At 42.6% G+C, this 26,381-nt stretch overlaps 3 protein-coding genes across 3 annotated transcripts; 1 reads left to right on the forward strand and 2 right to left on the reverse strand.

Moving 5' to 3' along the window:
- Positions 1-1,218: 1,218 nt before the first annotated feature.
- Positions 1,219-5,233, reverse strand: LOC146299670 (E3 ubiquitin ligase TRAF3IP2-like). The gene is made up of 9 exons (XM_084683387.1): positions 5,089-5,233; positions 3,705-4,322; positions 3,226-3,373; positions 2,809-3,029; positions 2,562-2,650; positions 2,377-2,445; positions 2,128-2,232; positions 1,925-1,999; positions 1,219-1,666 (listed from the first exon to the last, which is right to left on the reverse strand). Exons 2-9 carry the CDS (start codon positions 4,288-4,290, stop codon positions 1,496-1,498), a joined length of 1,464 nt encoding a protein of 487 aa, XP_084539513.1. The 5' UTR covers positions 4,291-4,322; positions 5,089-5,233; the 3' UTR covers positions 1,219-1,495.
- Positions 5,234-6,510: 1,277 nt separating this feature from the next.
- On the reverse strand, positions 6,511-19,448 carry fyna (FYN proto-oncogene, Src family tyrosine kinase a). The gene is made up of 13 exons (XM_084675304.1): positions 19,320-19,448; positions 15,317-15,393; positions 13,217-13,473; positions 12,127-12,223; positions 11,740-11,838; positions 11,485-11,588; positions 11,215-11,364; positions 10,767-10,931; positions 10,041-10,220; positions 9,559-9,635; positions 9,235-9,388; positions 8,381-8,512; positions 6,511-8,201 (listed from the first exon to the last, which is right to left on the reverse strand). The coding sequence occupies exons 3-13, from the start codon at positions 13,461-13,463 to the stop codon at positions 7,993-7,995; spliced, it is 1,614 nt and encodes a 537-aa protein (XP_084531430.1). The 5' UTR covers positions 13,464-13,473; positions 15,317-15,393; positions 19,320-19,448; the 3' UTR covers positions 6,511-7,992.
- Positions 19,449-21,580: 2,132 nt separating this feature from the next.
- On the forward strand, positions 21,581-24,913 carry marcksb (myristoylated alanine-rich protein kinase C substrate b). Its single transcript, XM_084683223.1, has 2 exons — positions 21,581-21,933; positions 23,330-24,913. Exons 1-2 carry the CDS (start codon positions 21,838-21,840, stop codon positions 23,903-23,905), a joined length of 672 nt encoding a protein of 223 aa, XP_084539349.1. The 5' UTR covers positions 21,581-21,837; the 3' UTR covers positions 23,906-24,913.
- The last annotated feature ends 1,468 nt before the right edge of the window (positions 24,914-26,381 follow it).

Below are 26,381 nucleotides of genomic sequence, written 5' to 3' on the forward strand. Positions count from 1 at the left end.
ATAGTCAGCTACATATTTAGCCTACTACTCAGTTGCCAATTTGTCCCTTCTCAGGTTGACGTCAAACCAATCGTCACTCTTTAATTAAATCTGTGAAGATGTGTACTTAACTGTGGTTTTGAATGACTGGTTGAAAATAAACATTCTTTTCCAGCTATAAATACCTTAAGCAATGAGCAAAGTAAGCATTTGGCACTGTCTGTAAGGCCTTGACACAAGCCCTTAAACAGTGCCCTCTGGTGCTCTCTCTTGAAACTTCATGTTACACAAACACCAAATCAACATGATGTCAGAGTGTATTGAGTGAGCACACAAGAAAAACTTTGAACGATGGTTTGGGGTAGTTATTAACCATATTTTCTGATTTGTAGCCATCACAGAGCCTGTTCCACAGAGGTCACCATTTCTGACAGCCGTCAGAATATGTGATCCAGAAAAAAAGCCCTCCAAAAAATGTGTGACCCCACCGTAACTAGGTCCCAAAGAAGTTAATTCTTCAAACGATGGTTTGGGGTAGTTATATCATCCCTTTACACTAATCTGGAACCATATTGTCTGATTTGGAGCCATCACAGAGCCAGTTCCACAGAGGTCACCATTTCTGACAGCCGTCAGAATGTGTGACCCAGAAAAAAAGCCCTCCAAAAAATGTGTGACCCCACCGTAACTAGTTCCCAAAGGAGTTGAATCTTCAAACGATGGTTTATGGTTGATATTATATCCCTTAACACTAATTTAGAGCCATGTTTTCTGATTTGGAGTCATCACAGAGCCAATACCACAGAGGTCACCATAGCTGAAGGCCGTCAGAATGTGTCACCCCAAAAAATAACAAAATTAAAGAAGAACGTGTGACCCCACCGCAACTGCTTCCCAAAGGTATTAAAACTTCGAACGATGGTTTGGGGTAGTTATTTCATCCCTTCACACTAATCTGGATCCATGTTTTCTGATTTGGAGTCATCACAGAGCCAATACCACAGAGTTTACCATTTCTGACGGCCGTCAGAATGTGTGACCCAAAAAATAAAAATAATAACGTGTGTTTCCACCGTAACTGCATCCCAAAGGTATTGACCTTCAGATAAATAGAATACATTACATTGTAAATACTACCCGTTTTGACATGCTAGGAACAATGTCCCAGACCGCAGGGAACTCTCTCAACTCTTTTAGTCTCAAATAAAATGAAAAGACCATGAGCACTGTGTTGCCGAACTGAAAAATCACAGAACATGAATCTTTATTTATCAAACAAAAATGAAAAAAAGAAGAGAAAATGTATTTCACAACGATAATCAAATAGCAGGTAAGTAAATGACAGCATGACCTGTGAATGTAACAGACACTCAGTCCCCTTTCTTACCACATGGGTGATTGATTCTAGCAGACGTAATCAATCAAGCATGTCACAATACTCCCCAAAGACATCTGTATGATTTACAGACATTCAAACACACACACAGGTGTTCACAGTGGTTTGAGCTACAGATGTTTAGAGGGTGACATGGCTGCCAGAGACTACAGGCCTGATGATGAGGGTTAGTTCCATGGGGACCGGAGGGGCGACGTAGCGCTCCTCTCGTAGCAGGCGCAGTAGGAGGTCCTCTTTGTCCTGGGGCCAGCGGTACACATGTGTGTTCTGAAGCCAGCCTGGGACGTGCTTCTGAAAGAGTGTGTGTGAGAGACAGAGAGAGACAGAGAGAGAGAGAGAGAGAGAGAGAGAGAGAGAGAGAGAGAGAGAGAGAGAGAGAGAGAGAGAGAGAGAGAGAGAACAAGTAAGACAGAGATAAAAGAAACAGAGATAAAAGAAACAGAGATAAAAGAGAGAAAGGCTTAACAGTAATGAAAGAAAGAAAGACAGTAGTAACACTTGCTATTTGATCATTTATCAATTAGAAAGTCAGCTTTTGACTTTTCTTACCAGAGTTGCATTGAGAAAAAGAACAGGGACAAATCTGTAATTCAGGCTTCCTTGTTGAATAAACTCATTCTGCATCTATGTGACAAACACAACAATGATACCTTGAGACAACAACAAAACACATTTCAAACTTTTGGTTTCTCAGCACCATTAAGTGTTCAGTATATTTAGATTGAACACAAACACATTTTTATCTCTCTCACCATAGAGTAAATGTACTTGGTGTGTAGTCCATGTCTGTCCACACCAGAGCCCTCAGTATCGGCCTTGTACTTGGGACTGATGGCAATAATAATAATCACTGATTGCTGTAATAAAAAGCATAGATTACAGATTTCTTTCATGACCACTCCATAGTGCATATATCTATCAGGTATAGGAATAGGATACAAAACTACAGAGTACATAGAATATGACAGACCTAATTAATCAACTGCATCCTGTTAACTTACATCTTTTAGGTAGCTGTCCATCCACTTGTTGATGTCCATACGTCTGATGGGGTTATCAAAAATGTCAATCTGTGAACATCAGATAAATAATTTTGGATGGAACATTAACACAATAGAACAGAATGACACCCCTTCTGAATTGATTGTCAAAAGAAAACTCTTGACTGTGAGAAAAAAACCCTCACCGCTGATCGGAAGCCTTGCTTTGTTAGGTATTCTACAAAAGGAACCATTTCTGCAGATGCATCCTCAGAATAGGTCACAAAAATGTTTCCTGGGCAAAAAAGTATGACTAGTAAATGTTTAAAACATGTCATAACACGTATTTTAACATCATTCAAGGTTGAGTGTCAAGTAAATCAAACTTCATCTTATCTCCATGACAACAGAGGAAACCGTGATACAGGTATGCATTCTTATGTTGTGACTTACGACATTCGTCAGGCAGACTGATTGTCCTCCTCTTTTCCAGAGGATCAGACATGCCCCCTGCAGCCCCCCCTGAAGGGTTTGACTCTTCCTGTGCCGCCACATTCTTGACGCTGACCTGAAACACGCCCTCTACAGGGGGAGTGGAGTACTGTGGCATGTTGATTGAGTAACTGGATCTCAGAAGGCCATAACTCTCAAAGTTTCCCTGAAGCTGTGGAACCCTTAGAGGTAAAGCAAACAACATATGGTGACCTTAAAGGACTAGGATGTGAGGATAAGATAAGAAGGATCAGAATGTGTACAAATTTGCATGCCATTTCTACATGACATTCTGAGCTGGAGAATATGCAAATATCTTGACAGGAGCATTCCTCCTGCCTCCTCTTTCCTGTCTCTCACCCCCACGGCTCAACTTACCAGGCTTGCGGGCCAGGCTGGCCTCTATTGTGTGGATAGGGAGTGGGCCAGTGACAGTGGTGGGGTGGATAGTTATTAAACTGCTCCTCAGCTTCCCTCCACCCTCCCTCAGCAGGGGGATACAACCTAGCATCAACGGTACGGCGGCCTATGGGCAAACATTATTTAAGCTGATAACATTTGTCATTCATATCTGTCATCCATTCAACATTTGTTTGTTTCTAGACAGATGTCGTCTAGTTGGTTTTTTCCATCTAAATGTAATGAAGCACACTTGATTATTCATATAAGCTGTTTGACAAGCTGATTCACTGTAGTTGCAACATACTGGGCTGACGTTCTCCAGAAACAGGGTTGGGGAGCCCCAGTATACATTACCAAACACAAATGTGATATTTTACATGCAAAACAAGAAAACAAAACTAGAAAAAAACACTGTAAAATTAATAAATTATTCCATATATGTGGCAGGTCCTTACCGTAGGGGTCAGCGTGGTGGTATGGAGTAGAACAGTAGGGTTGCAGGTGATACTGATAGCCAACATCAGACCTGAGTGGTAAGGGAGGATCCAGATCCTCCTCCATGTCTCCATGTTGTTGGCCCACAGACTCTGTGTCCTGCCTGGGCTGTCCTGAGGGCTCAGCCTGACCAAGAGCACCAACCACGCAGTTCCCGCATGACCTTCCTTGTTGTACCTGTCTGTTCTTGCCACCAGCTCCACTAACATGATCTTCTGGGTGTTCTCTGTGAAGGTGAGGCATATTATCGTGACTCGTCACTCTCCTTTGTGCTTCAGTCTGTTTCAGTTGCTGTGGAGGGGGAGCAGACTGTCCTGGCATCGGGGGCTCTCTGTGAGAGCATGGACCCATGCATACTGTTTTGTTTGTGTGTACAGATGGATTGTGATTTTCCCAAGCCCTACAGCAGCCCGTAACAGCATAAGCACAGGTCAGGGGCATTTGGTTTGCTTGCACAGCCGAGGTTATATGGTGTCCACCAACTTCTGCACATTTGTTTGAATTAGAAAAAACGTTTAACTTTGAGTTGAAATAGTATTTCTCCATCTTGATGTCAATGTTTTGATGGGAACAGAAACCTGTAAAAGGGACCAGTAAATGGAGAGATGTAAAAATCCTGGCTAATTATTTTGGGACATGGTAACAAGGTTCTAACAATAAAGCATGATAGTGTGACAGGTATGTAACAGACGTGGCCATGCTCCGTCACAAGGTCTACGGACCGATGTTCACCACTCGCTGGGCTCAAACATGCCACCTCTGACTTGCCAAGCGCGACCACTACCAGCTACGCAAACGAATAGCTAGCTCTTCGTTGACGCAGGTGGCCTTTTATATACTTGAGGAGTGAATTTCACTGATTCACACCCGTTACAAAAGTAAGCAATATAGTTCTTCATATTCACAATTCTAAAAGTCTATTGTAGTCACACCTAAACAGGATGTGGATGTTCTTGCCTGGATCACCAAGAAAAAGGTTTACCTATACTATCAAGATCATTTGTATAGCACATTTCAACAACAAGGCAATGCAAAGTGCTTCACATAAAACCATTAAAAACATCAAAACATAATGCAAAAGAAAAACATGATTTAAAAACAGTTAAGAACATTAAATAAAACATTAAAAACTGTCAAAACAGTTGTTGAGTAAAATACCATACTATATGATTAATGATTCAAATGCTGCAACAACTGTCAGTAGGAGTGGGCCTCCATTGTTCTGACTCAGTGTCCTTTTAAACATAAAGTTACTATTAAGCAGGCAAACTTTAGTTGTTAAGTTATGTTAAGTTAATTATGTTAAGTCCGATAAACACCCAAACAGTCCTAAAACACCCTTACCTTTCGAGAAATTCCTCTCGGGCTAGAATAGGGCGTCATTATAAGCTGTGTTAGTATGCAAATATTGAATCGTGCATCATCCAATGAGGCGAAGGAGATCGGAGTTGAACTCGACACTGCAAGTTTATGTAGGGTCCGCTGCCATCAACAGTCTCACGTGGGGAAAAAGAGGAAAAACTAGTTGCATGCCTTTTTCTGTGTTTTGTATCAGTCGACAGAACACACAGCAAGTAAAGAATGCTTAGAATGTAAACTTACTATATAACTATATGCTCTAAAACATATGATACGTATGCTAGAGACAAGAGTAGGCTATGTTCCTCGCTGTTACCTAGGTTATTATAACTTATGAAATGTGGATCGAACATGCAGCACAACCTGCAGACGTAGAACCTCTTCAGAATAAACTACGGCCACGGCCACTCTGCTGTGAATGCTCAGCCACCTGTGCCATTTTATGCAGAATACATTCACAAAATCTACGAGTAAAAGTGTTTTATTACAACACCCTAGTTACAATAGTGTAACATGTATTCCTACCTGTAGATCGCTCCGAGCAGTGGCCCGGGCTGTGGAATGCCTTTCCTCCCTTTCTACGGTGTGCAACTTCTGTCGAAGCTTTTAAAAAGCAAATCAAGACTTCGCTATTCAAGCAGGCTTTTAGTTAGTTGGGGGGTTGTTGTGCTTGTCTGTCATGTTTTTCTATTTCAAATGTTCCTGTGTTCTTTATATGTAGTGTTTTATTGCATTTTGTTGTGAAGCACTTTGTGATTTTTATCTGCTAGAGGTGCTATACAAATAGACTTAACTTACTTACTAGGGTAGTATTTTGTTAAGCGCAAAACCATTGTGTGCTGTAATCTGTAAACCAGTTGTCAAATTCTAGAGACCTGTTAGGGTTATTAGAGGGTTATGGGACTTAAATAATTATTTTTGATATTATAATAATTCTAAAATGAATGTTGTTCATTAGTTTATTTGTTGCTATTGTGATTTTTGGGATGTTATTTAAAGCTTTTTATCTGGTGCTTTGCTAGTGTGTCTCTACTGTGCAAAAGTCCTATAGGCAGCCAAGATTTTCTTTTCATCTTCTGTATTTGCGGGCAATATAAACGTTACATGTTGAGAATTTATTATATTAATTATTGTAATTATTCTTCTTAAAGCAGTTGTACATTTTTTCTTCACTTTTTAACTTTTTTGGTTTTTGTGTCTAACTAGTATATATTGAGAAATATGACTGAAATTGTCAGGTGTCTTTTCTGTATCAGACCTGACCAATATATTTTACTGCTCATTATTATTAAATTGTGCAATGGTACATTGAAATTCAGTCAATTCAGTCTCTGTGAAAATGTGTGCAAAGCTGGTAAAAAGAAGAACAAAAACAAAAAAAACAGTTGCCATGGAAGTTATGGTAGGTTGTTTATTTCAAAACCAGTTGTGTATAACTGAGACAAAGACTATAAATAACATAGGGACCAAATCATATCCCAAATATCTACTGGGCGGTGTTAAATAAATTATGCAAAACTATGGATTCTCTGACCAGTTCCTTCCCACAAAACGATAATAACAAACCTGTAAATACTCAAATAGAGATGGCGTCAAATTCTGGGTTGTCTTGTCTTGTCAGAGCATGATCCATTACAACAAGTGTTACTTGGGACTGTGTTAAGAACCTATAGCTAGGCATCTGAGGTTAAAGACAGTATCAGTCACATTAACTTAACCTGTTTGGTCTCACATACACAACACATTATTTCCAAATACACATGATTGAGAAACAAATATTTATCCTTCATTCCAGTCATTAAAATGGCAGTTTATGTTGGTTTGGCCTTATAAGCAAAGGACATACTGTATGTTCAAAGCATAATTCTTACACAGCCTGCTGCCATTACAATATGCAACAAACATACACTATTTAAAATATTATTGTTATAAGCAATCGGCTTAACAATCTGTCACTGTGTGTAAAGGGCTGCAATCCCTCCTCACAACAGCAAGACGCTATTATGAACTAAGGTTACTCTAAGCTGGTTCAAAATCATTGGCTGAAGCACAAATACAGATGGAGGCACTGACAGTGCAGATGCCATACAAGTCTGGTGAGGAAAGAGGTTCATGATGCAATATAGGCATTTTGTGTTCAGAAAGCATGAAGGCATTCCCTTACATTTTAGGAGTATTACTAAACATAAAAAGGCAAGAACGGGTGCTATAATACATCTAGTTCCTTGAGAAGACAATAAGAGTTATCATTATCAACCTTGTAAAAAAGGTTGGTTGACTCCCAGAGAGAGGTTTCCGGGATATTCCAATGCACAATTTCAAACGAGAATCATTCCTACACTTAAAATGACCATTTTCGTTTTCAACTGTGACTGGCACACGTCGCTACAAACCATAATTCTCACTAATCTTGGTCTGGATTGAAAAAAAATCCACACATTTCCAAAATATCAAAAGTAATAAAAGTAAACAGAAAAAAAAAATAACAGGGATAAGTAAACAAGCATTTTATATTTACACTAAATACAAGTACACAACATGTCTCATCCCTTCCACCACACCCGTTCAAACCTAGTACCATCCAGGCTTCCTCAAACAGCACTTTGATGGGTCTTAGTCTGGTCAGTACTGAATGCATATCCCTCTCAATGGAAGATGGTGCGGGTCAAGTCAGAAAACGAGAAAGAATCTCAGAGAGGGAACTGGAAGTTGGAAAGTGATATTAAGTTGTCTTTGCATCGCAGCGGAGGCTAGGGTCCCTGTACCGGACATAGGTTGTCAGTCTGTCAAGTCATTCATCTCACTGCAGACAGATTGAGTGGTGATGGTGAAGGTGGTGGTGATGGTGCCCTCTGCTGGTTGAGACAGGGGCAGGTAGGGATGGATCACTCAGAGGTTGTCCCCGGGCTGGTACTGTGGCTCGGTGGCTGTGAAGTAGTCCTCCAGGAAGGCCTGCAGGTACTCGAACGTGGGCCTCTCCTCTGGGTCCTTCTTCCAGCACTGCACCATGAGCTCATGCAGGGATATGGGGCAGTCCTGGGGGCAGGGCATCCTGTAGCCTCGCTCCACCTGCTCCAGCACCTCACGGTTGTTCATACCTAGATTGATACAGCACATCATTAGGGTTGGTTGGATACAGAAAGACAGGCTGGACACATTGTTTGGTTGTTTACAGTGTGATATTGAAGTATCTTTACAGTCTTGGAACACGATGCACAAACACACACCCTTACACACAAATTTGCACAGTTGTGCACAGTTGTGCACACACACGCACCTGGATAGGGCACTCTGCCCTTGGTGACCAGCTCTGTGAGCAGGATGCCAAACGACCACACGTCTGACTTGATTGTGAACTTCCCATAGAGAGCAGCCTCCGGTGCTGTCCATTTAATGGGAAACTTAGCACCTGGAAACAATCAGTAATCAGTAAACCATCCTGTAGGAGTCCATTAGAAAGGGGAGCAGTATAGTACTTGTGTCTAGTGGGTGTTTTGAATGAAAGTGAGCAATAAGTAGGCCAATGTACTGTTTGGTTTTCCTCATCCACCACCATTTCAACAGTCTACACGATACATATAACACTTGTTTATGGGGGAAGGAATTTATTATTTCAATTCTTATTACTCCCATTCAGTTTTTGTAATATTCTTTTTCCTGTATTTTCTTCCTGTGCCTAATCCTAACCAGTTTAAACAAACAGGAGTCTTATCATGTTCACAGGGAGACATTTGATGTGGAGGTTTGCCTGGTATGCTCTTAGTCAGCTACCTCAGGGAATAGAGTTCATTTGGGTCAGGGTGTGCCTTCAATGTGACTGACAGATATAAAGAGACCTGCCCTCTAGTCTTCCTCCACATCCTGTAATGTATTGTCTGCTTCTTCACTGAGCATGAAAGATTACATGGCCTACCGTTACAATCATGCAATGGAACCGGATTCATTTAACATTAAGATTATCTTGCTTAGGTGAGAGTGAGTGCAAAGGTTTCTCAAATGTCTCCTACACACAGCATCCCCACTGTTGCTTACAAAATAGTTGCTCAGGTAAGCTCATTGTCGCCATCATTGTTGTAATCATCATAATCATCATCATTCATTAATCCAGACCACTGTAGAAGGGATTTATACCTTGTCGGGCTGTGTACTCATTGTCCTCTATGAGCCTGGCCAGACCAAAGTCAGCGATCTTACACACCAAGCTGTCTCCAACCAGGATGTTAGCAGAGCGCAGGTCTCTGTGGATGTAGTTCATCCTCTCAATATACGCCATGCCCGCTGCCACCTGGGAAATTATGTTAGATTGTCGATCATTTCAGTCAAGTCCATGTGATGCTTTTTTCAAGATGGCTGAGGTAGTAATCATAATGAGATCTAGGAGAAGATCTTTGCTAGCAATTGGGCATGAAGTGCTATGTATCCAAAAAAGTCTGTTTCTGGGAGGAGCTGAGATACCTGAGCAGCCATGTCTACCAGGTTGGGAAGCTTCAGTCCTCGTCCTTCTCCGTCCTTCAGGAAGTCAAGCAAACTCCCTGGTGTCCACAGAGAGAGGGAGAGATAGAGAGAGTAGGAGAGAGAGAGAGACATATGAGTAGACTTATAGTCACAGATGGTCACCTGCCCGGCGAACGCTAAACTCTAGATTTGAGTCTAAATTGAAAGCAGCCGTTGCTCAAGCTTGGAATTGATCAGAGCGCTTTGAGAGCGGTCGCTGGGGGAACTGAAAAAATCAACGCAAAACTACAGCAAAAACTAAAAAACATCTGTCAGGCCTAAATTGTGACAACATGGGTGTGAGTGTTTCCATGACTCGTTATGACGTGCCAAACATGACACTAACACACACACACCACAAGGAGTGAGAGATGAGGGAAAGAGAGAAACGGAGCGAGCGATCGATCGCGCTCGAGGGTTAGTATCCGTATCTCTGTCCCCACCTTTGTTCATGTACTCGGTGACGATGTAGATGGGCTCCTCCGACACCACGGCGTACAGCTGCACCAGCTTGTCGTGACGCAGCTTCTTCATGATCTGGGCCTCCTCCAGGAAGGACTCGGGAGACATGGTGCCCGGCTTCAGGGTCTTCACCGCCACCTTGGTGGTGCCGTTCCACGTGCCTGCCAGGAGGGGGGGAGGGTGTGTGTGGAGGGGGGGAGGAGAGGGAGACATGCGCAGGCTTTATTTTAAATCAGTAGTGACATGAAAAACCTTCCCTTTAACACGATTGGAAACGCTACCGGATAGATCGTCGAATAGAACGATTTAAAAAACACTCTAGGACACACAGTCAGTGCCTTATTTCACGTTTAATCTCAACAACGCTTGGAAGTGAATTTAATCAAAAACTCCTAATCTAATGTTCAACCGTCCAATCAAATAAATACACATTACATCTGGAATCCAATTATACCCATGATCAAGATACCCGTGGCATTAGAACAGAGCAGACCAAGAAAGTGAATCAGACACAGACCTGTACACTAGTATACATACATGTCCTGTTTACATTCTATTTTTTCGATTCATATTCTCCGTGGTGTTGTTCCTAGTCCTGGCAGTCTGCTTTAGGTCACTACTAGCACTACTAGCCTATATCAATCAGGACAAAAATACAGATGGTCGGCTTTACCCTATGGTAGCCTACCATGGCCAGTAACACATACCCATCCAGACCTCTCCAAACTGCCCGTTGCCCAGACGTTTGATGAGCTGCAGCGACTCCCGCGGGATCTCCCACACGTCTTTGGTTTTGACGGACAAGTCGGCCAGGCGGGGCATGCCCTTGTGGCAGGGAACGATCAGGCGGCAGCACAGCCCCGCTGCTCTGGCTGGAACATATTCACTTTATTGACAATTCCGTAGCGCAGAGAACAAGTACACATTTCGAATTCTTCTTCTATCGTTTTGTCCTTGTGGCCAATTAACTGGTGCTACTGTAGCCTTGGGACATCAACATACTGTTCATATTCCTGACTATAGTTAGATACAGTCAGTTCTCTTGGGCAGCAGAAAACCCAGATTACTGATGCTTTCAACTCCACAATGCATTGGGTGTGCTGGACTGTTATGTCTGGTGGTGTAACTGTTTTCCAGGTCCACAGTGAGTCTCACCAGAGTAGTGCAGCACCAGTTGCTGCAGAGTGTCAAACTGGGCCCTGGTGGTGATGTAATAGCCGCCACTGTCCAGCTTGCGGATCTTGTAGTGTTTCACATGGTCTCCTTTGATGTCATCCCAGTCCTGGATGGACAGTGAGAAGGCCCCTGACCCAGACACATGGTCCCACAGTTACATCAGAGCATGGGCGTGTGTGGGGTGTGTGTGTGTGTGTGTGTGGGCTTATCAAATAGGAGATCTGTATTTCTCATGTATCTGTGCAGTACCTTTAGTGGTTTCACTCTCTCGGATGAGGAAGGTTCCTCTGGGGTTGCCGTTGGACAGCAGTTGCCTCTCTGCATCCTTGCGGCCCAGTTTACCAAAGTACCAGCTGTAGTGGAAAGTACGGAGTTAGTATTTTAGATCCAAAACGGCATTTTCCAAATGTACTGCAAGATGTTTTGCTCTGTGTTTAGGAGCTGAGAGGGGTGTGTGCGCGTGTCTGTGAGTATGTTTTAGGGCTGAATATGTTAAAGACTCACTCCTCGGCCTGGATGGAGTCCACTGGAGCCACGTAATTACTGGGAATGTAACCAGTCCCACCCGTAGTGAGAGAACGAGCCTCCCACCAATCCCCCTCACTGCCAGAAAGGAAAAGGGAAGTGGGTTAGAGGGTTGAAGAGAGAGTGATAGAGAGAGAAAAAGGAAGAATGTTTTTTCAAAACTCACAAATGATCCACACATTCTAATAAGCCTATCCTATCTTATCAACCCCACAACGGTCCCGTACAACCATGATTTCAGAAGATGAACAGAAAAAAAGCATATGGAACAAAACACACACGTGAAAACAACTCCCGCCACCCCCACCTCCCACACACACATCCCCGCCCGTGGTCTTGTCATCACTGGGATGCTTTCACACTTACGTGCTGTTTAGAATCTGGAACTTCTCTCCTTTCCTGAAGCTGAGGTCATCCTCTGTCCTTGCCTCATAGTCGTACAGAGCCACAAACAGAGTGACTCCTACAGGACACAAAGACAGATGGATGACACGCATAGAAAACAGACAGTCAGACTTTTATAAGCTTGAGTTACTGAGTAGAGTTTCCTGTGGGGTCAGTATATTCCCATAGCATATCACCTACATAACATATCATCTCATAGCTGATGAAAGTCCTGAGAATACTTGCTGCTTTTGAGTGCTGTTCCCAAGAGTAATTTGGGTCTGATCACAAAACAGCTTTTAAAAGGAAACTAGCTTCCTGTTCAGTCAACCATGAACAGTTTATGGTTATGGTAAGTCTCACATGTGATTTGATATTTCCCCCGTGTATCAATCCATCCCTCAATAGATCTGGAACTGGAAGAGTGATTTAATTTCCTGATTTGCTAAGAAGAATCCCCATGCAGTCATGCTAGTTCCACTGCTCCACTGACCCTTCAACCGCACCTGACGATGTCACATCTAATATGTCTCCTGTACTAGTGAGCTAAAGTCAGATGCGATTTGTAACCTCTCTAACCTTTGGAAAAGTCTACTTGCAACATTTCCTTAAGAAGGATAAATACCCTTGTCAATGATAAATAGTAATGTTAGAATCTTCAAAATGCTGATTTGCTAAGACTTCCCTGGAGAAGATATGTTTTCACACAAACAATCTCAAGAGTTGGAAGTGCTGACTCTGCAGCGCATAGATTTGTGTCAGATTTCACCTCAAGTAGTTTTCATCAAAGCAGTGGGGAGTTGATCATTTATGCACATATCAGATCAGATTTTCCAATCTACAAAGTCTGTGAGAGAGACTGCAAACCTGTTACTCTACCCTTCATCAGATTTACACAATTCAGCGCAATGTCTGAAGTTAGGGCTTGCAAAAGGTGTCTTTTAATGAGAGCCTGAAAGCCTTTGGCCATTGCCTTTCCCACAAACTCCCAGCCAATGGACACTCATCCTAGTTAATACAGCATACATTTACAACAACAACAGGAAATCCTGACCACACCCCAACCTCTCACCTGTCCCTCCACGGGATCGAAGTGTCCCGGACTGTGAAGATGTGTGCACCCCTCCGAACACGGTCACCCCCTGTGTGCTTGCGGCGTGGAAGTTGTTGTAGTTGGGGATGGTGGTGACCCCAAAGCTGGGGTAGTGCTGAGGCGTGGGGTCGGCTCCATAGCGGTACCCCGAGCTCTGGGTGAGACTGGTCTCTCTGTCGTCTGTGAGTTTGGCTGCTTCTTTATCCTTACATTGGACACAGCCCATTCTCTACTGTCTGCAGGGGAGGAGAGGAGAGGAAAGAGGACACGAAAGCAAACGAAGGGGAAGGAAAGTGGAGGAGAGACAAGAAAATTAGAAAGGAGCCAAAAGGAAAACGGTCTCAAGGCATTCCATGATTCAAAATTCCATTATGGTGGATTTTCCTTGGGGAGACACCAGGGCAAACCAGACAATTGTACCAGTTAGAAAGAAATGAAAACATAATGTCAAATCCCATTACTGATTATACAGAAGACTCGAGATATGAATTGGTAATGTATACAGTATTACACCCTAGCATGACAAGTCAACTAATTTGATTATGTTAACTACAGCAGGACTATATTTGTGTATGAAGAATGTTATGGGTATTCTTTAAAGTATGTCATCCAGGTTTAACAACCTTAATAATCTTGTTAGGCAATATTACAGTCAGAGAAAAAAAAGTATGCTCAGTAGTTGTGTTTATGAGATGGCAGAAATACTTAATTGTTGACTGTTTCATGAGGTCTAGGCCCTACTATAAATAAACCATTTTATTTATAAATGGTTTATTTGCTTGTATAGTTATCTCTCTTACACACACACACACACGCACATGCGCACACACACACACAAACACACACACACACAGAGAATCAGAAAACGAAATCAGTCAAACAGCCCAGCTCCCAGCCTTAAGGCGGTAGAGCTCCATTGAAAGAACCAATTTGGCTTCTCTGAAGCTAAGCTTCAAAAAACTTTGCGGTCTTGAAGGAACTAATGAGACTAATGCATGTTCCAGATTTCTAGCTCTCCCCTAAACTCCAAGAGCCTGAGCAACTGGATAACCTGCCTCGCCGGTTGGACAACGTGAAGAGTCATCCTCCATCACCACCAGGTGACTTCAGCGTCAACGTTCATTCCATCTTGTTTACCTCCACCACTGTGGCCGGGGAGAACTACACTGGCTAGCTTTCCACTGCTGAGGGCACACTTTGACAACCCCGGTTGAAGCCAAGTAGAAGACAATACACAGACCCCAGACCCAGTGTTCTCAACCCACAGCCCCGTCGGGGTGGGAATGGGTCACCGGTGCTGACACCATTATGTCAGAGTGGCTCAGCATTACTAGTCACAGGCTCGTCTTGTGAGAAATGGCAAGACTGGTAAAGCAGATTGAAAATAGAAGGTCAAGGTCTTTGCCCCTGGACAGTGATGACAACAATACATCCTTATCAAAGTAATGGAACGATGCCAGCAGCAAGCTGTTTCTTTTCCAGGTATTTCATCAGCTAAAAAAAAACCTGGCTTTGTTGAATCTAACCAAAACAACCCCAGCACCTGAACAACATAGACGCCGTCAACAAAACTGGTAATAATGCGAGTGAATGACACATTCCTATAATGTCAATGTATTTGCAAACCTGAATCCCAATTACTACTACTGATTCCAGACGGGAAGGATAAGCATCACTTTCTCGGTGGTGTCGGTTTCTAAACAAGTTCTAGTCCCCGATGCTGCTGTAACTCTGTGGGGAACAGCGAAAGCAGAACAGTCAGGAGAGACTGTGATCCTCCAAGACTGCACAGCCTAGCCGGGCTTTACAAGCTGTGGACAGGAAAGTCTGCAGAGAAAACGCTAACAGATGTGTTGTTTACAACATACCGCTGCTAAAACAGGCTACTGCAGAACTGCTAACTTGCGTAAAATTTGAAAAACTGAATATTTGCATCATTCCTGAAATGTATGCATGTTTTCCTTCAAGGTACAGCTTCTAAAACTGCAGTCTGAACATTTCTTAGGACCATTGTTAAAACACCCACCACTACTGGGCAGACGAGCACAGACACATTTACTACGGTGCTTTGGCACTTACCTATGGGACGCTGTTGTGTCACTGTGTCCAGTTCTCTATTGCGTCCACATTGCTTAGCACAGAGCACAACGGAGCCACTGCAGATACAAGGCAGATTTATTTGATTCATTACAGTTTGAAATGAAAAGAGAGAAGGATATGACGATGACCATTCCTGTATAATCCTCTACTCAACCATGATGCTTTGATGACATTCAAATCTGGTAATCTGTAAATGATAGGATAATCTTTCTCTATGTACATTTTCATATCCATCAGCATACTGTATATGTACAGTATATGCTCCTTCTTAGGAGGCATCTTTAGGTATTATGCCATATCACACTGCAACCGTTTTAATGGGGAATGATGAGTGAAGGAGGATTGTGATGTCATCATTTTCCCCATAGGGATAAAAAAAAAAACATTCTTCTATAAGTAACTAGGCCTGGGACGAGGAGAGCTTTGAAATAAGCATAGCAGGAAACTAGGGCATTCGTCATTGTCTACATGTAATTCTTTGTCGACCTACTGTGTTGATAATGTGCTTTGGCTTAATAACCATTTGCATATGAATGAATGAACCATGCCTGCATCCATTTGGGTGTTATGGGTAAAGTTACAGGAAAAGACAACGGAAATCAGACATTTTGGAAAAGCAAGAAGATGATGGACTACACTGTGAAGTGTTCTACATATTCAGATATAACTTTCCAGCTAAATGCTCAAGATAGGTGGACTGCTGTAGGTTGTTAACATTTTCAAATGGCTTCATAGGCTACAATATTTCACAAAAACTAGCTCTTCAGCTACACGTGCCCCACTCAAATCCAGAGATATGGAAAGGCTCTGATTCAGACCAAACACATACTCTGACTAAACCACACATGCACAATCTCCAGGTCCAGTTCTCGGGGCACTTCCTAGCACTGTGCCATGACAGACGCACAGGCCCACTCGCCAGCGGAACCTCAGGCACAACACTCCTCTCAAAAGATGGTGGCATCAGAGCCGAGGGGGTTTTCACCCTCAGTGGTGCAGGGTATCGCATGACCACCTTGGCATAACAAAGAGGCGAGTCAGGCTATTTTCAGAACCAAACAAGCATCTTGCCTCTGTGAGGAGGACCAAACTGCCATAATGAGGAGCCTCCAGTGAGGACACCATTGTAAAATGTTCCACTGTTAAAAGTATAAGGCACAAGGACGAGAGGAGAGGAGGGGCAAGGGGGTTTGTAGGGGTTTGTTGGGACTTTGTAAGTAGGAATAATAAGCACTTCACACTCAAGCCGACAGAGAGCCATAAACACACACACCCATACACACACACACTGTGTGAGCATAGAGATTCCTGAATCTGCAATGGTTTACTATTGATGATCAATAGTTGGTGCCAGACTAATGGACGTGAAGCTTTTACTTTGATTTAAAAATCTGCACAGCACTGGATTAGACTTTGTCAACAGTCCTGGTAGAATGTTTCCCATACTGTAAATGGTTGTTGAGCACGTTGAGCTCCTGTCCTCGCTCCTATCCTGATCCTTGAGCACTTGATCAGGTTTGCTGCTTAATCGGCACACCGGAATGAGTACCGGGGTAAATTAATTTCATGAAGTGGGCGGCTTTATTTTTGCAATCTGGATGACCTGTGCTTTAATCGCCTAACAAATCACAGAAGACCTTCACAAGCAGGGTTCACTAAACCAGACCTACTACCACATGGCTGGAAGATCCATGTTGGACATAGGATAGAAAGTGTCGGTAGGGGTCACATGCATCAGCAAACAGAGTCTATAGTAAATGGTACCCATATTGTTGTCTTGCCAATTCATAACTAACCCTTTTCCTTGTGTTTACAATATGATGACCCAGCTAATGATGGAAGTGTTGAACACCAAAGAACAGGACATGTCATGGCCTTGATTAATTCCATGTCCTTGATCAGATCAAAACACAAAATGATTTTCCTTTGTGGACAAGGCCGGCCCTCTTCTTGATTTTTGAACCCTGTGGAAACTAAATCTGCACAGGCTTATTTAATCACAGATCATTATGTGATTTAATAAACTACAAGCCTGTCACTCTGTCAAGTATGGGGTGATTCTGCTCTGCAGCCTAATGAAACAAACCAGGGACACCCCTCCCACTCCCATCTCTCTGAAGTGCTCTCAATATAGTATGACTTGATTTACTTACATAATACAACCCACCACCCATTTAACTGTGAAATGGCTCAAAAAAAAGTTTTTCAGTTGTGTACCATTTACTAGGTTCTGAAAGCCACCAGTGAGCTTACAAAGTTTGCTTTAGTGCAGGCTTATACATTCTCCCTTTACATAGACCCCATTCTCTGGATAGCTACAATATTTGCTTGTCTTCGAAAAACTGAGTTCATTCAGTGTATCAACAGAAACACAATGGCCATGTTTCATTGGCCCACAAGATTATCTACACAATGCAATGCAGTGTTAGCCTTTCAAAGCATTCTTCATGTACTGAATGAAAAAAAGGTTGTCAGAAAGCCCACAGCTGACCCACAGCTCACATTTAAAGAGTGGCTTTTATAAGCTGTGTTTTAGCATTACACTGCACTGGCCTGAGAATATCCCATTAATAAACCAAAATCCCTAAACCCTTACAGTTGTGAGAGCTGTGATGGTGTAAGATAGCATTATTGGAAAAGAAAAACTATGTTTCTGTTTCTATTCAGACATCCACACTAGCAGGTCATTTCCTGCCTGATGTGTGGATGTTGAATCTGCTTTGGAATACAAACGTTCTTTCCAGGTCTCCTGCCAGTGGGTTTGGGCAATATGGTCAGGAGTCAGAACCCTCTGGAAATTATGATGTTCAAAACATAGTGGTAGGACAGGCATTATGTGAGATTGGAGGGCTCTTTTGTACTGTAAAGAAATGTTTTTTTGATGGGTATCAACTACAGAAGTATAGGGTGGATCAATGTTTTGTTAGCAACTTTTTATATGTGAATTATGTAAGAGATTGTGGTGTATGTTCTAACTTGCCATTTCATACATTTAAAAAGTATTGCTGTTTCTGTCTGATTCAGTCTTTCTATTGACAACAAAATATGATCTGTATGCAGTGGGTCTGCAGATATGGATAAAAACACAAAACGAATAGAACCTTTTATGAATGGCGTACTGTTGTGCATTCTATCACGTCTATCCCTGGTGGTTTAAATAGCCTGGGGAATCCTCGCGAGACATTGAGATGCATTCATTACATTTGTCTAAGCAATGACAAATCTGTGAGATATCACGCAAGCCAAATGTGATTTACATAGGCACAGGAATCCACCGGCCAATCGGCAACTCCCTACTCGAATTCTGAATGATGTAACACAGGTGAACTCCATATGAAACTCCTTACAATGTAATTGTAATCAATCGCTGACTCCCGTGTATAAGCCGATACGTTTGAAAGCCTTATTCCTGAGTCTTGTTCAGAAAACTAAGCTATAGCCTGTAGGTAATTGTGAACGTGTGGTGAAATGGCAACAAGGTTGCACCAAGATGTATTCGTTTTAGTAATTTCAAACTATATGGCTAAATGTACAGATGGTGATAACCCGGATTCTGTTTTTTGTAGATAATTGATTGTGTCTGAGTGCAGTCAACATAAATTGTATTTGGAAGAAACCCTTTGTAAACCGTGAAGGCCGCCGGAGCAGTTCAGATTGTGTATTGTAGCCTTGGCTACTCCGCAGCGCATCCTTTCCCACTGCAACCATAGAACTGCAATCGAGCAACCCTCCGGACTCACAGCATTGCAAAACACCCCTAGAATAATGGGTTCTTTCATTCTGTTATACCTATCCAAATCACTAGTTTCTTCCGGATCAGAGAATATAGTTAACACACATGGCGTGATGTTTTCTGCAATGTTAAATCTCATCAACAGTTTTTTTGTATCCCCTTTCGCCCATGTAGCCCATTCAGAGAGCAGTTAAAGCTAGGCAAGGGAGGCGGGTGCACCATCAAATTCAAGACAAAAAACATGCTTACCGTGGACAAAGCGGCCTAATCCATTAGGTTTTCTAGCAGTAGGTCTACAGCAACAAATGCATCGAAATGGCTACATATGTGGGGAGGCTTTTGCAATGCGAAAACAACAGAATCCTGCCCGTCCCTGCGCCTCTCCAGTCTGTGCGTACAGACGATGGCGTAAAATATGATGCGGATTCGCATGGACCAAAGCTGTAATTGACAGCCTCTACAGCCAATCGGCGGCTACAATATGTTGTCGAACCCATTTTTGTCTTGCCTCCGGATTTGTGAAGTGACTAAAAAACAGACGCGACATCACTGGCCTAGGCATTTAAAGGACTATGATATAGTGACCTAAATGCCTGTTATTTAAGGACTAATGTACACATTATGGATTACAGTTCATTCCTAGAATGCAATATTATTATTTACAATAAAATACCCTCTTACTATTATTCCTACAACTTTAGCAAATTGCTTTTCACAACATAGAGTTATTTGACACAGGTGTCTGACAAAAGTATCACCAATTCATAACCAAACGAAGAATTTGTCTGTACACCATACCAAAGTAAGGCACGGGTAAAACCGTATCTTTGTAAAAGTCATTCTTAAGATACAGGACCCCAGAGGGACTTCAGGAGTGGGGTGGGGAACTAAAGAAAGCATTATTTGATTAGACAAAGTGTCAAAAGTAACGCTGAAAAAGTTTGATATCAATCACATTTTGGATGTACACAATGTTAGTTGACTAGACGCTAATAATGAAATGCCAAACTAATGCAAACGGAATCTTCCTCCGGGCTGAACTGTTCTCACTGTCCAATGGGGGGCAGTAGTGGGCAACAACTGCAAGGACACGCACACATGCACACACACACACATTTCAGATTTTACAGGTGTTTTGAATAGCTGCCTCTAAATGAACATTTTGTTTGAACATCACAGATTCTTAAGAGTGTCAGTTTCATATATTCAAATTCCTTCTTGATAACCATTTTAAGTGAAATGCATTGCTACACATCTATGGTAGGATATCTCCGAAGATTTTGACAATATCATAACAGGATAAAACATAGAAATAACCAGAAGAAATGGGTATGGTTGGAGACTAACCTGACTTTTTTGAAACCTATTCTATGTAGTAATGATTGCATTGCATCAAGGAGCCATTTTGCAGAGGTTACCATGGAAATACAGGTCATGCATTGATTGGTGTTGAGGCTGAGAGACAGAGAAGACTTGTGGTAGATCAGCAAGCTAGAACCCTCAGTAAACACGAATGTAAAAACGTTAGTTAATAGTGTAGGCCTACACTTAGGTCACTAGGATGCTACCAAGACGCAACAAGCCTAATATCAGAGTTATAAATGGGATCGAGTGTGTGTATGACAACAAATGTTTCTGTGCATGTAAATGCATGACCTTTTGCATAACTTTTGTTTGGCAAAGCACAAATGCCTGATGATGTCTAACTCAATAACAAATAGGCATATACGTTAGTTTTTTAATTAATATCACTGGCTTCAACAACTTTAACATGGGTGCACTTGTATTTCGATTAGCAGTATACTTTCTAGCTCAGAGGTCTTCAACCCTGGTCCTCAGGGACCCCCTGCCCTACATGTTTTAGATGTTTCCCTGCTCTAACACACCTGATTCAAATGAATGGTCGTTAACAGGCTTCTGCATTACTAGATAACGACCCATTCATTTGAATCAGGTGTGTTGGAGCAGGGAAACATCTAAAACGTGCAGGACAGGGGGTCCCTGAGGACCAGGGTTGAAGACCTCTGTTCTAGCTGACAGAAAGATATATGATCAAAATCTTACCCTGTGTCTAGTAGCAATGAGCATAATCTTGAATGAGTTAAACCCGACAATAGCAACAACGACGTCCAAACTCGTTAAAATTGTTGTTGCCATACAGATAACGAGAAATGAATGTAATCTGACAAAGCTCCTAATTAGTTGACAAACAACAAATCTATTGATAGGATTTAGGCATTTCTGAGATTGCATAGTTGCCTGGAGCAAATATACAATTTGGTGTGAAGAAAATGGTTTAAGAAAACAGATAGGCTGTTTACTGTGTGACACTGATTAATGTGTGAATAAAAACAAGTTGTATTTTTCCTCCATTGTCTAATTTAACATTGCCCTCCATGAACCTCCCCACCCTCTATTTTTTAAAGACTTCTCATTGGTCGAACGAGGATTGCTGTGTCGTCATACCCTGGAATGCCCATTCATCAGTGGACTTGGGCGTTGTACTCCGCATCTCATTTGCAGCAGGGGCAATTTCTCCATTTTCAAATTCTCTTCGGGGAATAAATTGGAAGAATTTTTTGTTCCTTGAATTAAATCTTGCGGCTTTTTGCTCTCTGTATATTTCAAGTGGCGTGCTACTGGCTTGAAGTTGCGTCTGAAGCTTTTAACAAAGGGAGAGTTCAGGATCTCACTAGAATTTTCGAAGGAAGCTTGCGGTCTTTGTTCATTCATTTGATCGGTTGGGTTTCTTTGTTGGGCTAGAAGCATGGGAGCACAAATCTCCAAAACCGGTGCTAAAGAAGAAATCGCTGCAGATAAACCAGCAGAAGAAGCGGCAGTTGCAGCCAAGACAAACGGACAGGTACTTAAATATTTGCAAATAATTTGGTGATTCGTAAGTCTTTGTCTAAAAATTTGGCAAAGTGTTGCGCCAATGGCGAGCTCCTGCGCAATTGAGCGCATCCCAATGATCGCCGGTATTCAGGGAAAGTGGCCACATGTATCCATTTTGGAAAAAGCTATATTCAGCACCCTTTCATCCTAAACACTCGGCATGTTTAAAATATCCAGATTTTTTTTTAATGTAAGGATTGTGGATTCTAATGCCTAATTTAGTCGGTAGTTTTCTCTCTTGGGAGAGACGATCAAGTTACACGGCATTGCAACGTTTGGTACATAGGCCTACCTAACATTTCATTTTGTGTGTGGCGATGCCTACATGTTTTTGTTACATTGTGTAACCTGTGTTTTTGGAGGAAGCCTCAATACTAGACAAGACAACTTCAGTAATTAACGCTGAAATGTCTAGACTTGCCACTCAACGTGCATGACCATTTTAATCAAGTTACCACGCCTTTGTTGCAAGATTGCCATTCTCTCGTTCCCCATTCAAAGACCAGTAAATTGATCGAAAATAATACACAGATAATCGGGGAGGATGAGGGGGGGGGGCGACGACAAAGCAGGCCAAGCTGGCCATAGTTTGCTTGATCAATTCGGTCAATTGCAATATTACTCGCAATGACATTCGCTAGAGTTGGCTGGCTCAATGGTTTCCTAAAGGTAACGTTTTAACTGGCATATTTGGCACCATTGCCATTTTTACGCTAACTTGTTGTTTTAGAGGCTTAGTTATATTGAGGAGAGAAGGCCATTTAATTAATCCCGAATTCCGGCGCACGTACCCTGATTACGATGCATTTCTTGGAATGCCACAGCGACACCTAGTGGTTGCTAGTTGTAAAGTGTAGTCGGAGGGCTAGGCCCCAGAATGATCGGTCCTCATTCTCCTAGTAACAGATGTTGCCACACTTTTAAGGACATTTCTTATTGGCTGCCACCAGACATATGCAAAAAAAGGCATGCCATATACTTACTGCTTGTGCAGGTGGTACTCTTGTCTTCATATTTCGACAAGCTTATCCAGAGGCTTCAGTGTGTTTTCTTTTTGCATTTTCATTCATATATTTAGCAGAAACAACATACAAATAGTGCATACTTGGTAGGCCTTCAGCAGATGGTCTAGGTCCAAAAGTGCATTGTTGAACCATTCTTACAGGGGTTAGTGCCAATGAACAGTCAGCATTGTATTAGACACAATGGCTCAAGTAAGAATACAACTGTAGGAGTTGCTGTCAAAGAAGTAGCTGTTCAAGTCACAGCATTTCTTTTGTACCTTCTGGTGGTGCATGAGATGCATTTGTAGAGGTAAAAGGTGGAATCAAATCCATTCTTTTAACTATATTTGTCCCCTTCAGGAGAATGGACATGCAAAAACAAATGGAGATGCCTCTCCTACAGAGGAAACAAACAAAGCTGAGGTCCAGGCCAACGGCAGCTCCCCTACTGAGGAGACGCCCAAAGAGGCAGCAGAGAAGGTAGAAGCTGCGGAAGGGGAGAAGGAGCCAGCCGCGGCCGCCACCAACGGGGAGGCCAAGCCGGAGCAGGAGGAGGAGGCAGCAGGCACCAGCGACGAGGCCAAGCAGAAGAAGAAGCGCTTCTCTTTCAAGAAGCCCTCCTTCAAGCTGAGCGGCTTCTCCTTCAAGAAAGGCAAGAAGGAGTCCGAGGAGGGGAACGAGGACGGAGAGGCCGCTCCTGCCGAGGAGGGGAAAGCGACGGAGGAGACCGCCGCCACCGAGGAGGAGGCCAAGCCCAGCGAGGCCGGGGAGGAGGCCGCCAAGGAGGCTCCTGCAGAGGAGGCCAAGGCCGAGGAGCCCAAGGCTGTAGAAGAGGTGAAGGGAGAGGCCGCTGCTGGGGAGAAGCCGACGGAGCCCTCACCCGCAGAGCCCGAGTCAGCAGCCGGCGGGGAGGCGGCCCCAGCCTCCAGCGAGTGATCCTGCACAGTGCACAGAACGAGACGCCAGAATAGAGAGTCAAAGAACCCGTTTGTTTGTTTTGAAGGAATGAGGACTTGTCTAAAACCAGGGATATTTCTTTTGTTAATTTGTTGTCGGTGTTTACTGTTTTCTATCCATTTCATCCATAAATGGCTGCCAAGTCAACTGCAGTGAAGGACAGGGCATTTGTAGAGAAGGCATGCTCCATCACTGTTTTTTTGCATATGTGATTGTGTGAGTGAGTGTGTTTCATGTGTGGATGTGAGTAAGTATTTGTTTTACACGTAACCATATAACTAACTGTATTGAAGTTGGAAGTTGTCATATTTAAAATGAAGTATTTGGTGTTGGGCAATTGGATGTAGCTGAGACTGCAAGAGTGACACATCAAGATTCAAAGGGAAGTCCTACGACAAATCTAGATGTTGTCAGTGTGCAGTTCACCACATTGTTTACAATTCCTTATCAGTGCCCCTGTGGCAGCAAAACCATTCCTGAATGACATAGTTTTTAGATTAAATGTAAGAAAAACAAAACATAGGTGCTCATTTCATTAGATTTCACCATTTCAAAACTGTAGTAATGCACGTTGTATAGACTTTGATATTACTGGTTTATGACCTTCATGAGATGTACCTAAAGTTTTTAACCGCTTGTTGTAAATGAAGTTTCCTGTTTACCACCACATTGATTTATTTTCTTTTTGTTTTGGTAAGAATTAATAAATTTGGAAGATGTTTTAAACATTTTGCATCAAGCTGTGATAACTTGCAACAAAAAGTTTGAAATTGTGAGTTTTGATGATTAACAACAAAAGGCAAACTGGTGATTTAAAAAGGAAAATAGCCAGTACAATTTCCTGAACACCATCCTTTGTAAATAATGAAGCTTCACCCTATTTGAATTTGAGATGGAATGTAACTTTGCCTACAAATGGTAGTAAGATTTCTCTTAAGGTGTTCCATTTTTCTGTGAGCACTGTGAATAAAGGAATAATGCAGGCTGGATGTCTGTTTGCTAATTTGTAACCTGACTGCACTAAGCGTTTATTTAGGCAAATCTAGTCACACCAAATTATATCGTTTTTCTTCTGATTTGCAGCACCCTCCTGTGGACACAGACATTGCTTCAAAAATAGTGTCTCAATGGGTTTCCCAACTGCAGTAGACAATTCAATGTTTACGAGCCAAAACTATTGATAGTGACAAGATCAAAAATGTAACCTCTAAATTCCATTAAGCAATTTCTTGACTTAAACGACTGTTAAATGCATTCAAATGAACAGTTGTGCTTGCCAGTGACATAACCTCCAAACCTCATAAAACCCCCAGATGTTTTTTACGTTTGCGCGAGATGGCAGTAGACGCCACTCCTGGGTGTTTCAGTCACCCACAACTGCACCAGCGTCTAGTTTAAACCAGTTATTTGCTCCCAGATTAACCCTGTACACTGAAATATCCAGCCACCACAAAAAGGGTGTGTTTTACGTGTAATATTCCTCTTCCTGCTCCCTGGACCAGGGGTTTTGGACAGGATCTTGAGGCTTGCGGTGTCCAGGCTGCCCACCTCTGTCTCAGTGTCGCTACATGTCTCGCATGGATGCCTCCTGGATTAAAGCCTCTGTTCAATACCTCCAGTGAAAACAGAATGGGCTCATTGTGCCCTTTTTATTGAGGTGCCAGTGCTCATCTAGTACGATTGAATAGAGCAGGAGGATATATTATTAATGTTGGGCCAGTTTCAAGGTGTCTACCACTCTTTACCTCCCTTAAGTGATGGTGCCACTGCCCATCCTCTTGTCCTGCCCCACCTCAATGCTACCTCTGTGCCCCTGACCACAAGCCTCTGTCTACATGACAGACCTCTAAGAAGATTGTTTGTGCCTGCCAGGACCAGGCCTCCTCTTACCAGTGAGTCCTGTGCTCAGTCTGTCTTGTGCATCACCTAACTACCCCCTCTCTCAACCAGGGAAGAGAACCCTGCCAAGGAATACTCTCTCCAACCCCCCGGCTCACCAACTATTTAAAGAAGTTATGTAAACTGTGTCTGCCACCAGCAAAACTAGGGCTAGCTTGAGGGGATGTACATATGTGCAGCCTGGTTCACTGTCTGTATGTGACAGGAATATATATTGTGACGGCAATATCGACTTTCAGTCAAGTCTGATAGGAGTCACATGGCTGAGCAGAGAGGGAGTCGGGCTAGTAATCAGAAGGTTGCAGGACCGATTCCCCACTGTGCCAAATGGCGTTGTGTCCTTGGGCAAGGCACTTCACCCTACTTACCTCGGGGGAATGTCCTTGTACTTATTGTAAGTCGCTCTGGATAAGAGTGTCTGCTAAATGAGTAAATGTAAGTCTGAAAAGTGTGGTTTGGGGTTGGCTAGTAAGATTTGATGCCATTGTAACATGTTTAAACAAGTGATTATCATATATCTTTTTGTTGTAGAACATAGTGGTTATGAAAGGATACA

The sequence above is a fragment of the Hypomesus nipponensis genome, chromosome 3, assembly GCF_054491055.1.
Source record: "Hypomesus nipponensis isolate SF chromosome 3, ASM5449105v1, whole genome shotgun sequence".
Lineage (NCBI taxonomy): Eukaryota > Metazoa > Chordata > Actinopteri > Osmeriformes > Osmeridae > Hypomesus > Hypomesus nipponensis.